Below are 13747 nucleotides of genomic sequence, written 5' to 3' on the forward strand. Positions count from 1 at the left end.
ACTCAAAGTCAATGTCCACCAAACCATTCCAGTATTTTCTGTTGGTCGTGGGAGTTCTGTGTGCCAAGTTTGGTTCAATTTCATCGTTTGTGGAGTTCAGAATTCTCTTTGATTTTAGCTTAACTATAAATCCCAGCAACTACAACTCCCAAATGACAAAATCAATTCCCCCCCCCCCCCAAAAAAAACACCCTGCCAGTATTCTAATTTGGGCATATTGGGTATTTGTACCAAATTTAGTCCAGTGAATTAAAATACATCCCACATATCAGATATTTACACTATGACTCATAACAGTAGCAAAATTCCAGGTATGAAGTAGCAACGAAAATAATGTTATGGTTGGGGGGACATCACAATATGAGGAACTGTCTTAAGAAGTCATGGCTTTAGGAAGGTCAAGGACCACTGGTTTAAAAGAACATATACAAGCAGTACATATTAACACAACCAGTGCATAATTTATAATTTGAAATCATAATTTATAAATCAACTGGATAGTAGACAGGAATGGTGTTTCTTTTAGGTTCTCCCTGGACAGAGCAAACTTTTACCTTTTGCCATTCCCCCCTTTTTGATAAGAGTTAAGGTATAGTACTTACATTGATCCATGCATAAGCTGACGTAGGTTTTTTGGATTTTTTTGGTTGTGACTAAAATTTCTAGACTTAAACATGAGTATATATTGTTGTGTCCATCGGTGAGAAAGACACCCTAATAAGGCATCTGCAATGAAGGGTGTATGTTTGTGTGAGGCTTCAATTTATACCAGTATTGCAATAGTTAAGGAACGGAAGGCAAAAACTGGGAACAGATGTTAGCTTTTAAGTTATCTTGTATGCCTCAGAACAAGGTACAGCTTTTGAATAACAAGTACTGTATGATAAAGTCTAGAGAGGGTAACAAACAGGGCAGAAAGCATAAGAGTGAAGTATAGACTGGTGAGTTGAAACATTCAAAATACAATAGTCCCATTATAGTTGATAAATTTCATTGCAACCACTTAATTATTTATTTCAACAAGCAGATAGCACACAACCTGTTTTATCTGAACGGTACAGGGTGCAACCAAAACCACAGCTAGAGATGCAAGCTCTTATGTGAGAGAGGTAGCGAGTTGACTCTTGTTGACCAGGTCTAGGGAAATAGAGCAGAAGTCCATCTGTCCTGTTCAAGTATAATGCCCGAAAAGGGGTGGGGAGGGATACTAAGTAACATGTTTTTAATGCCACTGAAAAGGTTTGTCAAAGACTGGATGAGTTTTCATTTTCAGCTTCGTAACCCATTTACATGCCATCCTTTGTTCAAGTAATGTGCCTGGGAAGAATAACAAAGAACCGCTGGAACCAGTATGGTTTTACCTAGCCTTCTGTTTCAAAAAAGCAACTCTGTCTTGAGCATAACCAATAACATATTTTTCACAGTGTTGAATGCTCCTGTTCAGCTGAAACTTTTCTTAATCCGAATTACTCTAATGGAGGGGAAATCTTATTCTTTAGTTGGGAAGGTTTTAGAGAGCATTGGAGACAATATTGTTTTCGCATTGTTGGTAATCCAGAAAAAGCCATTGGGAAGAATATGGAAAAATTGGCCTCAATGTTTCAATTTCAAAGCTATTTTAGAGCTCTGGGTGCAGAACATACCCTTCAACTGCCCCCAGGCCCGTAGCCAGGATTTTGGTTTGGAGGGGGGCTGAGTTTGTTTCGGGGGGGGGGGGGCTGAGTCTGAGTGAAAGAGGGTCTAGCCTAGCAAACCTTCTGTATCGTTACCCCAATACCCCCATGCATATGGGATATATTGAGTATGGTGATCAGATCATGATATGAATAAACATAATAGTTTAAATAATGCACCAGTAAGGGCTTTTCGCGTACCAGCATGAGAATTTCGGGGGGGGGGGTTAAGCCCCTCAAGCCCCCCCCCCCCCCCCCCCGGCTACATGCCTGACTGCCCCAGTTTGGCATGAGTGGCCCTGTTTAATCTCCCGCCATCCCACATTTTCAGCTGCTTTTTTCTCTCCATCTCTAACTCCACTTCCATTTGTCATTAGCTAACTTCAGATTACTGAGTAAATTAAGTCTTTTGAACTGCAACAGGGTTAATTTAGTGGGAGGAAGATGAGGGAAAGAAGTCAAAGCTTGCCCTTCCTAAACTCAATACATAAATTTCAAAATTGTTCTTTATAAAATAGTTGTTTATGTTGTTTTTGATTAACACTCTGACTCATGACCTCATCACACAGGCAAAATTGCCCATCCTATAACAGTTTCATCTCACTTCAGTTACTGAGCCCACCAAATCCCATCACATGATGTAGATATACTTCCGGAAGGGCTCTGTGCCTGAAGCAAGGTGAAACTGCTGTAAGAGGCACCGGCAAGAACATGGGAGGCTTCCCGTGTTTCATAGGGAAGAATGAGAGGAAGCTGGGTAGTGGCACTTCCCGCGAGATGAGGTAAAGGACAATGTGGGTGTGGAGTAACAGGTTCCCCATGCCAGATTCAATACAATCCATGGCGAATCCATCCACTATCACTTGCAAGTTTGGCCTCAATGTGATGAGGTCCTCAGTCACATGTATCCCTGTTTCCATATGTGAAATATCAGAAAATATTATATAATACCTTGGATGTTTAATTGTTTAATTGTTGGATGTTTAATTGTTTCATATACTCAGGCCTGGGTTTCAGGATCAAAGTAGCATATGTTAGTGTCTTTGGGGCCTGTTTTGGGGGTACAGATACAGAAAGGGAGAGCATAGCATATGGCACTTTGCCCTAACCAAATCAAAATAAAACTTGTTTGAGCATGAGCCTTTTTTTGGATTTGGCAATGCATTTCTTCAGTCAAAACACATGACAAGTATACATGTTAGGAGTGCAAGATAAACAGTATTACCCCCTTATCCACAGACTCAAATTTCACTTACCCATACTGCAAAAAGAAAAGAAAAGAAAAAAGAAAGAAAGAAAGAAAAAGAAACCCTTCCTCCAGAAGTGTTTTTGGGCTTCTCTGGATCCTGCTGTGTAATTCTATCTATGGTAGACTTCCCACCAAATTGAGAGTTTGCTATTATCCACAGGTAATTGTGGTATATATCCTCCATGGATATGGGGGGGGGGGGGGTGTCATACTGTATACTCAAAATATTGCACAAAATGCATAGATCTAGTGGAACAAAACCTGTGGCAAGCAGAGCTCTGCCCATCCTTGTCTCCCCATATACACAGTCTACCTCCATTTAGTGGTCAGGAAAATGGTGGAAGGTGGCCAGATAGAAACAACTGTTTGCAAAGCTGGACGCACAAATATTATATCATTATTTAGGAGGATCTGGTTGGTCTAGAAGGATACTTTCCTTATGCATCTACCAGCCCAAACACAGCTGCATGCTGGCTGCCTCCCCACCACCACCTTGACCACTAAATCATCCAATATTAATTAAAATCATTTTAATTAGTCACACTGTTTTAAATGTGCTAATTCATTTTATTGTATGCCACCCTGAGATGTTTGAACAGATGGTGGGCTATAAATATTTTAATTAATAAATATAAAAATAAATAAAATTTCTAGAGGGGTGGGGGTAATAGGTTGGGCTGGTAGGTATTATTTCAGATAGAGGTGCTGGGTTAACAATTGTACCGGTATATCATAGCATTGTGCCTGCATAAGTCGCTAATAGCATTCTGACCATGAATTGAAGAAAATGGCTTGCCAAAATAACAAATCTTATGGAACATATATTAGGAGAAAAGCACATGTGAATGACTAGATTTTTTCATGCTGACTTCTTCCAAAAAATCTGCAATATGAACTTGGACAAATTAAAACAGGGCCAAACTGAAAGAAATTGATTCCCCAAGGCACTGCTTCTTAAACTGTGGGTTCTGACCTCAAATGGGGTGCTGCTTTATTACCAGTAAAGGTTTAGTTTTATATCTATTTCAAACATCTAACTACCCAGAATCATGTCAAAATTTCTCAGGTAGAAAGGGACCATGAGTGGAAAAGGTTTGAGAAGCATGATGGCATGATGCATTCTATTTAAATTGTAAGAGTGAGAACGCACTAGTAAATCTACTTTTCCTATTTGCTTTCTACACAAAGGTTGCTAAAATACAGTCATTTGATATGGAGGCATTCCTTGTAACTAAACTAAAATATTTAATATATATTTCTTTTGTGTTTTGGGTTTTATTACATTTTATAGATCATTTTTATTTTTTATTTTAGAAGTTGTTGGTTTAAGTGTGGTTTTACAAGAGCGGTCTAAGGGCAGTTCCAGGCAACGGAAAAGTCCACGCTGACCCGGGTTTAAAAAACCCAGGTCAGGGCGGACTGTAACAAGGGCTTACTCACCACCCTTTCCCAAGCAAAGCTGCTGTTTTGGCTACATATTTATGTATTTATTACTTACAGCTTTTATATTCCGCCCTTCTCACCCCGCAGGGGACTCAGGGTGGATTACAGTGTACACATATATGGCAAACATTCAATGCCAATTTTGACATACAAACATATACAGACATAGGCAGAGGCTATTTAACTTTTTTTATGGCTGCCAGGGGAGCTGTCGCTTTCATCGTCCATCTGCGACACTGATTAAGCACTTCCGCATTCTTCCCCTCTGGAATGCTTTGCTGGAGTCTTCTTTATGGCCTCATAAATTGGTTAATTTAGCTTCCCCACACTTTAAGGTCATACCTTATTTTCCTAATTGACAGATGCAACTGCCTTTCGGGTTGCAAAGGTCGACAGCAGGCTAGACACAATTGGTTGGAAACCCACTCCAACCCGGGCTGGCTTCAAACTCATGACCTTTTTGGTCAGAGTGATCTTAATGCAGCTGACACGCAGCCAGCTGCGCCACAATCCTGGTGCAATAAAGGTGGAATAGCGCCTACACAGTAGGTCTTAAAAGAAGTTGGCCCAAAGGGCTTGTGAACATAGAACATATTTTTTCTACTGAGCCAGGATATGCTGGGCTGTACTAGGTGAGGGTGACATTTGGATATAATCCTGAAGTTTCAGAGAATAGGGAACAGATGACAAAATGTCATTATTTCTCTTGCTGTTTATGGTACACTGGCTGAAAAATATGAAGAATATTATCAAAAGAGATAGTTATATGAATCCAAATAATCAAAAACACATTGGTAAGGCAATGAGTAAGATCACACAAGGGTAAAATTTGTCACAACTTTATATTCTTACATTCAACAATACAAATAAAAGACTATTCCATAATTTAGCCACTGAATTTTGGACTCATTAAAAATAGAAGTGAGCAACAGTTTGTTACTGAATGATATGGTTGTTTTTTTCAAAAGTGTGCTGAGTTGTCACTTTCTCAACAGTGAAACCATCTTTATTTTATGGATCACTTAGTGGAAAGGCAGTTTCGGTTCTTTCCCGAGCTGGCAGATTTTGAATCAGTAGTTTAGCCTACATTTAAAACTACATTGGTAATCTAGTCAGACATTCAAATAGCAATTGTTGGGTAAACTTTCAGACTGTATCAAAATAAAATCATTACCACCACTGCAGCAGCAGCAAAAAAAAAATCTCTCTCTGCATCAATAACTGCCAACTCAGGATAATATTCCATACATCTGATGACTCACAAAGTGTGCACTTTTCAGTCTTTGAGGCACCATAAGGATATTATAAACTTTTGTGTACATTTGTGTCCATAAACCAGGAACTTATCATGGTTTGGAAGACTATTTATTGCTTAGTACATGAGAACCTTCAGTCAGAGAGATAACATAAATTTAACATTGGCAGGGCTTCTTATGTTTTAAAGCTCTTTGCTCCAAAGATACTGAGTTTCTGCTCCTTCACATTATTTGTCTTCCTTCTTAATGAGATAGCATGGTGCAATAGTTTGAGTGTTGGACTAGGACACTGAAACCACTCATCCAGGGATCTTCACTAGGAGAGCTTTCAGCCTCAGAAGAAAGCAAAGGCAAACTATCTCTGACTAAATCTTGAGATAGTTTTGCTTTTGAATCACTCTATGTCAGAAATAATGTGAAGATGAATAACAATTTATCAATAACATAAAATGAAGGTAATGTCAAGTCCAAAATGACAATGCTGGAGTTCTGGAAAATCAGCAACAATAGTAAGCAAGATCCCAAATATTTCCTGTAAGTGGACAGAAGAGCTGACATATAACAGTTTCAGTCACACTGGTTTTCCTTCATGCCAACAAACCCAAGATGTCTTGGAGCAGTTTTTTAATGTTTGAAAGTTATGGCTTTTCTTTAATGCCGAGAGATGGGTAAATAGTTTATTTAAGAATAACAATTTCTGAATAACATAAAATGAAGGAAATGTCAAGTCCAAAATGACAATGATGGAGTTCTGGAGTTCTCATCAGAAAGGCCCATGGATTTGCTCCACATTGGGGTGAATCCATGAACTCCTGCTGGGGGGTTCTGAGAGAAGCCGCCACTCCATGCCCTTCATCGTCTGCCTTACATTCCTCCCCATTCCATGAGGGGAAGCACCACCTGCCCCCCCTCCCCCCCACACACACACTATTGAAGGGAAAGCTCCCATGTTGCCGTGGCGGTTGTGTGCTCTGCTTCTCTTCCCTTTTTGTGTGAAGATCTCCGTGCTGAAAAGGGAGGTGAAGCAACATACGACCGGCAAATCCACCCAAATCCAAGTGGTAAGTGAATGACAAACCTGTCAGTCACAAGGCAGGTTCACATTGCAAGCCAAAATGTAATGTCCATATTTACCCAACTACAATGCACACCTCAATTTTGAAACTGCACATTACAAAATAAAAGATTTGCAGTCCAATATAAGGCACAGGTATAGTGCATCACAAAGTGGGCACCATGAATGAGGCCAGTTGAAAGCCATGAACCTCTGTCACGCCAAGGTTGGCAAATTCATCAGCCTCGTATGGTGCTCAATTGGCTTAATTCATTAGGACTTCAAAACCAAGGAGAAGGTTTTGAAAGACTCATGAATGAGGTGAGTTGGAAACCGTATAGTCCTCAGCCTTGGGGTGGTGGTGGTGGAGAGTATTGCATCTAGGTGGCATCTAGGTGGCAGAAAGTATTGCAGAGCTCAGACCCAGAGAGAGGTAGTGAGGGTGATGCTTTTTGACCCATATGTAAGAGAGGCCTGAAGGGTTCACAGCCCCTCTGCACCTAAGTGGCAGGCATGTCTGGGTCACCAGGGGGGTGTTCCTCCTCCTGTTCTGGGTGCCATGGATCCCTGAGGCCACTGCCGCCACCAGGAACACTCTCTTCACCCCTGCCTCCTTGTTCTGCCTCTGGGGCTCTGGGTTCCTCCAGGACTTTTCACATAGGTGGGTTTGCATGCATTATTCTAACATATCATCGAATCTATGGTGCACGTAAATTTTGGCAATGTAATTTAGCCCAAAAGGTGTGTAATAGACTCGACTGAATATGGTAATTCTAGATTGCTGGAGATTAGCCTGTATGTCAGCACAGACTGCTAGATTACTCCCATAAACCCTTGTTTAGTATAAGATCAAAACCTGGGAAAAGCCACCACATTTGTTTGTTTTTCTCTCCAAAATGAGAGACAAAAGTCCCCCCCCCCTAAAGGTTGTGGGAGAGAGTAACAGCTTTTCTCAAGTTTTAATATCATACTTAATTAACCATACATCAAAAGTCTAGGCAATGCCCTGGCAAAGAGACTTTCCAACAATAAACTAGGTCCTAGTAGAACTTCAACTTAACATGATATCCAAACATGTCCTTCAAATCTTTTAAGAATTATGAAGAAATCCCCAGAACATCGTAAAACTCTGAGCAGTTTTTTATATGAAAAAGCCCCATAGTTGAGCATGCAGCCAGCTGTGGCTACTTGTAACATCAGGTCAGGTCAGGAAACCATGGAGAAGCTGTAGATCAGACCTGCATAGCTTGCAGCCCTCCAGATGTTTTGAACATCTGCTCCTAGGTTTCCTGGCCTGGACAGACAAGCTGGACAAGGCTTCTGGGAGTTGGAGGCTAAAACACCTGGTTGTGCAGGCCTGCTATAGATGTGTGTGTGTGTGTATATATATATATATATATATATATATATATATATAATGTACATGCACTGCATTTGTACACACCCACATAGCCTACACACGTTTTCCTCTTGACATTACAAAGAAGCACCATGTGAGCACACAATTGGTATGCAGCACCAGATTATGATCTCAATTTATACATACATTTTAAAGTGGTACAGTCCTCAGAATGATTTGAAAGGGACCCATGTCATATATGGAGAAATTATGTATGGTATGTAGTTGGTCTTTGATCCCCTAAGTCCCAGCGGGGATCTCTATCTCAAAGTGCCTAAAGTAACAAGGCTCAAAGAAGATACTTACTGGTGTAGATGAGCCAGTGTTCTGACAATATTTGAAGGCAGTTTCATGTGCTTAACTTTATCATCTTGACGTCACAATAGGATTTTCTAGAAATTGTTCCCACAGAAAAGCATGACATTCCTTGAAAGCTGGCCTGTTCTTTGATCTACTTCTGCAAGACCTTTCCATTGTAGAGAGCTTAAAACCCCTGATTCTACCTCCGTGAACACGACAGTACCACCCTGAACAGTCGCACAAAAACTAAACATACTTGTAACTACTGTGATGGAACTACAAATAAACTAATTGTAGTACTATATGAAAGGTTTGCATTTTATAGTAAAATAGCCCGCTGTTGTTAGTGCCTACGCCATATGAATGTAATGTGTGATTGTTGTAAAAATCATTTAGAGATACATTTAGTACATGAACCCATAATACCTGAATACTCCCACATTCATAACATTTTCTTGCACTGTGTATTGATATCTGTTAACATAATCTGTGTACAAATCCTGCATAATTTTTGATTGCCAGTGTATGCCCCAATTATAATAAAACCATATTTACACAGAACAAGCATGCAGTGAATTCTATTAACAAAATCTTGCTAATAACTAAGAAAGCCCAAACTGCAAACTTCTGGACTTTGATATAAATCTCAACTGAAACACAGATTTATTGGTTACCCCCCACCCCACCGCATGAACACCAGCATCTCTAATTATAGGTTTCCAGTCTCCTAAACAAGACTGTCCTACCTTGGAGGATAATTCAAAAGTAGAATTACAATGAGGAAGCTGACAGATAAATAATCATAAAATAATCACACATTAGGATAATGGGAGTTTCCTCTGTTTATATTTATGAGATCTTGACTCCCCAACTCCTTCTCATTGCCAAAGGACTACATGCCAGTGAACTTTGGGTTGGCTAAAGGAAAACATTCATTGCTGCTTTTTTCAGTGCAATACACTCTTTGAACAAGGATACATAAAAGCCCAAGTGAGTTATAGATCCTGGCATTGGTTGCAAAGAATGGTTTGTAATTCATCAAGTATGCCACACAAAGAGAGGAAACAAAGTTTGACAAGAACTGAAATGTTGAAATGCAGTAAGTACATGTTCTTGGCCCCTGCATCCCTTTTTCTAGGTTTCTTGAAAGAAGATACAACAGTAAGAAATAGGCCCCTTCTATGCTGGTCTATATTCCAGGATCTCATCCCAGATTATCTGATTCAAACTGGATTATATGAGGGTGCATCCAGGCAGTTCCATAAAAGCGGGAGCTCCCGCATTTTAAAATGGAGCATCCAGATGATGTCCCACAAAAATGTGATTGCATTCACAACAAAGCAGGAAAATTCAGCTTTGTAGTGAATTAATTTGATAGTGGGTTTTATCCACGCCTTCTTGAAGATGTGGGTCGAACCCACGATTTCTGCTGTCTGGACTGCTCCCTCAGAAGTCCCAGTCTCATGTTTTTCGGGCTAAATCAGCACAGAAAACTGGGAGGGCACAAACTCCCTCTCCAAACCCCTTTAAAATCCTTTAAACAAGAAAATTACCTACAGGGCTGACATTTCCCTTCTGCTGGCCCCCTCCTGGCACTAAGGAATGATGCACCAGGACAGGAGGGGGGAATCATTCCCACCCGCCCTTCTTCTGGCACGTCATTCCTAAGCATCAGGAGAGGGCTGGCAGAAGGGAAATGTCATCCCTGTAACTAATTTTCTTGTTTAACGGGTTTTTAAAGGGGTTCGGGGAGGGGTGGGGGTTGTCTCCCTTTTCTCCTGGGAGGTACTGAGGGAACATGTAGACAATGCCCACAGAAAGTGCAGAATTATTTGGTGGTGTGCGGACTACAGTCCAACCCGACCCGGGATTTTTAAGCTCGGGTCAAAACGGACTTTACCCCTGCCTGGAACCAACCTGAGTTTTCACAGTCAGATTATCTGAGAAAAGAATATTATTATAATCAGATCCTGGAATACAGGGGCAGTGTGGAATGGGCCTTAGAAACACTGCATGTAGATAGTTTTGGGAATAAAAAAAACAGGTTTTTCATTCTCAATTTCTTTCTATATTTGAATGAAGTTGCCTTTTTATATATATATATTTACAACTAGACAGTTGTAAAAAGTTTCACAGAGGATTGAACAGAGAAGAGCGGCCTTGCTCCAAAGGCCCCCGCCTGCTCCGCACCTCTGCCTGCCGGCGGTAGAGCAGAGCAGGCGAGAGGCGCCCAAGGAGCCACTCGCCCATCCCTCACCTCCTTCTGCCATCAGAAAGAGATGAGGGACAGGTGGATGGCTTCGTGTGTGGGAGTGCCAGTGGCTCAGGGGTCAGCCGCCATTTTGGAGGGGGTGTGGCCAGCCCCCTCCAAACCCCCAGAAACCCCCCAAACCCTTCACGACCCCCAGAAAATGGCCAAACGACCCCCAGGTTGAGAACCGCTGCTCTAGATACTACTGGATTGCAATTCTCATCAATCCTAACTAGCATAGTCATGAGCTGTTGTAGAGCTGTTGTCCAGCAACATATAGGAGGCCACAGGTTGTGATGACTACTTTGTGGGACAGTCCCTGAATAGATGAACCAAGACATTTTCTTTTCTAAATTCAATACAAGCAGCACTTACACTTCTTTAGCTCACAACTTTTTTAAACTTCTGTCTTTTTTATCATGTGAATATTTAGAAACCATCACCAAGAATTGTGGATTTACTACAGTATAGCTTTTCATTGAGTTTCATCCGTTTTTTCTTCTGCACTGAAATTCAAAAGTACAGTATGATTGATATATACACATATGCAAGTCCAGAATTTCAGCTGGATATCAGTGCTTTACAGCACAATCCTATGAATCTTAACTGAGAAGTAAGTCTCACTGTACCCAATGGGACTTGCTTCTATATAAGTACACACAGGATTGCAGCCTTAGTGAGCTATATATATAGATAGATATTCAATAGAAAACATAAAACATTGGTACAAATATATAACAGGACATAATCAGTATAAAAAGCTTATATTTATAAAAAATACTTTGTTTTAGGCAACAGTCTTCCCCTGAGGGTATACCACATATGTTGGATTCATAAATATTGCTCTGCGCTGCAGCTCAAAGTTCATCTCTTCCAGGAAGTCGACATTGCTCCAGTCACCTGACGTGCCTGCAGTGGTTGCTTCGGGGTATGTTCCCTAACTTAAGATGATGATGATGAAGAACAACAGCATCAACAGGGTCTCCGAAAAATCTGGAGAAGATTCCTTCTTCCACATATGGAAGATACAAGAGCAGGACCAATAGGGGAGTAATGATGAATCACATGACCGGGCTTTCAGTGTTTTCCCTCTTGCAACAGTTCATTGGCTTTTCTGGACCCAGTCCCAGCTATCTTCATTCTCTTGTCTGTTCTTCTCGGCCTCGATGATTTCTTTATATTTTCTCCGAAAGAAGCCCATCTGAAAAAGAAGATTAGGTTGATGAGGATGAAAGTGGACAACATGTGTTACATTTCTGATGCAGAGCCAACCTTAAGAAATGGGGCTATAAAGTGGAGTTCATGACATGCAATTGTTGAGAAGAGCAAACCACAGACCATGACCTCCAATGCAGTCTGAGCCCTGCCACATGCACAATGGAGGACCTTCTTACAGCAACACCAGAGGCACTCCAAGTGGCCAGTTTCTGGTCAAAGGAAATTTAGTATAATGCCAAGTTTTTGTGGTTTTCCCATACATTATAACTGTATTCTTGAAAATGGTGGTCCATGCCTTAGTTATCTCAAGATTGGTCTACTGTAATGCACCCTATGTGGGGCTGTCCTTGAAGACGGTTCAGAAACTTCAGTTGGTACAAAGGTTGGAGGCCAGATTGTTAACTGGAGCGAGTTACAGGCAGCACTCAACCCCCCTGTTTAAACAGCTCCACTGGCTGCAGATAAGTTTCCGGTCCCAATTCAAGGTGCAGGTTATTACCGATAAAGCTCTAAATGGTTCAGGTCCTGCCTATATTCGTGACTGCATCCTCCCCTATGAGCCCAAACAGTCCTTAAGATCTTCCAGGGATGCTCTCCTCTCACTCCCACCCCCGTCTCAGGCGCGGTTGGTGGGGACGAGAGAAAGAGCATTCTCGGTGGTGGCCCCTCGTCTCCGGAACTCCCTCCCCAGGGAGATCAGGCTGGCACCCTCCTTATCCACATTCCATAAGGAATTGAAGACATGGATGTTTTGTCACGTTTTTGATTGACGATTCCTGATAGATGGCTCCTAGTCATGACCTGAACTCAGTTCCTATATTTGATTACTATATTTTTAAGCAAAGCTGGTTCTGTTATAATTGTTCTATTCCTATTCTACTATTCATTCTGTCCACCTTTTTGATCAACCTATCCTTTAACTCGTTTTGCATATTGATCCCCTCCCTCCAAAACTGAGATTAGAGGAACCTATGTTGTTGCTTATGATGCCTGCTTTTATTGTTTATGATGTTGTTGTTTTTATGCTGTTTTATATTTTGCTGTTCTGTTTTTAACTGTATGTTGTCTGGGCATGGCCCCATGTAAGCTGCCCAGAGTCCCTTCGGGGAGATGGAGGCGGGGTAGAAAAATAAAGTTTATTATTATTATTATTATTATTATTATTATTATTATTATTACTACTATTCTCAATTCGCTTCTGACATGATAAATATAAATAAATATATATAAAAATAAATAAATATACGTTCATCTCACAACAGCATGTCCTTGGAGCAAAATGTCAATAACTTAAAAGGAATTAGAATTGGGGTGTGAAAATGCAACTCACAGAATCATAGAATCATAGAATCAAAGAGTTGGAAGAGACCTCATGGGCCATCCAGTCCAACCCCCTGCCAAGAAGCAGGAATGTTGCATTCAAATCACCCCTGTCAGATGGCCATCCAGCCTCTGTTTAAAAGCTTCCAAAGAAGAAGCCTCCACCACACTCCGGGGCAGAGAGTTCCACTGCTGAACGGCTCTCACAGTCAGGAAGTTCTTCCTCGTGTTCAGATGGAATCTCCTCTCTTGTAGTTTGAAGCAATTGTTCCACATCCTAGTCTCTCAAGGAAGATCCTCTCCGCAGGCTGGATGACAGCAGAGGACAGGAAATTTCGATTCAAGCTAAAGTTGGCGGGGGAAAGCTAGGAGACTTTTGCTGCTCTTAAACATCCCTCAACCAATATTACTAATGTTTTATTTAAACAGATAAATCACTCTCAAATGATCTCAAATTTCATTTTAGGAAAAATTCAAGGACAATGTTCAGTTAAAACCATTATACTGGAATTATTACAGAGAACAAAGCGTTTACTCCTTAAAAAAATTCTTTTGCATTAGCAACTTTGGGATGTGTTGTCCAA

At 40.9% G+C, this 13747-nt stretch overlaps 1 protein-coding gene across 1 annotated transcript in view; it reads right to left on the minus strand.

Moving 5' to 3' along the window:
- Positions 1-5188: 5188 nt before the first annotated feature.
- ITGA9 (integrin subunit alpha 9) overlaps positions 5189-13747 on the minus strand; it is a 313194-nt gene continuing 304635 nt past the window's right edge. Inside the window, exon 28 of the mRNA XM_067470189.1 lies at positions 5189-11826. Within this exon, the coding sequence (XP_067326290.1) occupies positions 11728-11826 (99 nt within the window). The 3' untranslated portion in view covers positions 5189-11727. The remainder of the gene's footprint in view (positions 11827-13747) is intronic.

This window comes from Anolis sagrei, chromosome 6, assembly GCF_037176765.1.
Source record: "Anolis sagrei isolate rAnoSag1 chromosome 6, rAnoSag1.mat, whole genome shotgun sequence".
In the NCBI taxonomy this organism is placed as follows: Eukaryota; Metazoa; Chordata; class Lepidosauria; order Squamata; family Dactyloidae; genus Anolis; species Anolis sagrei.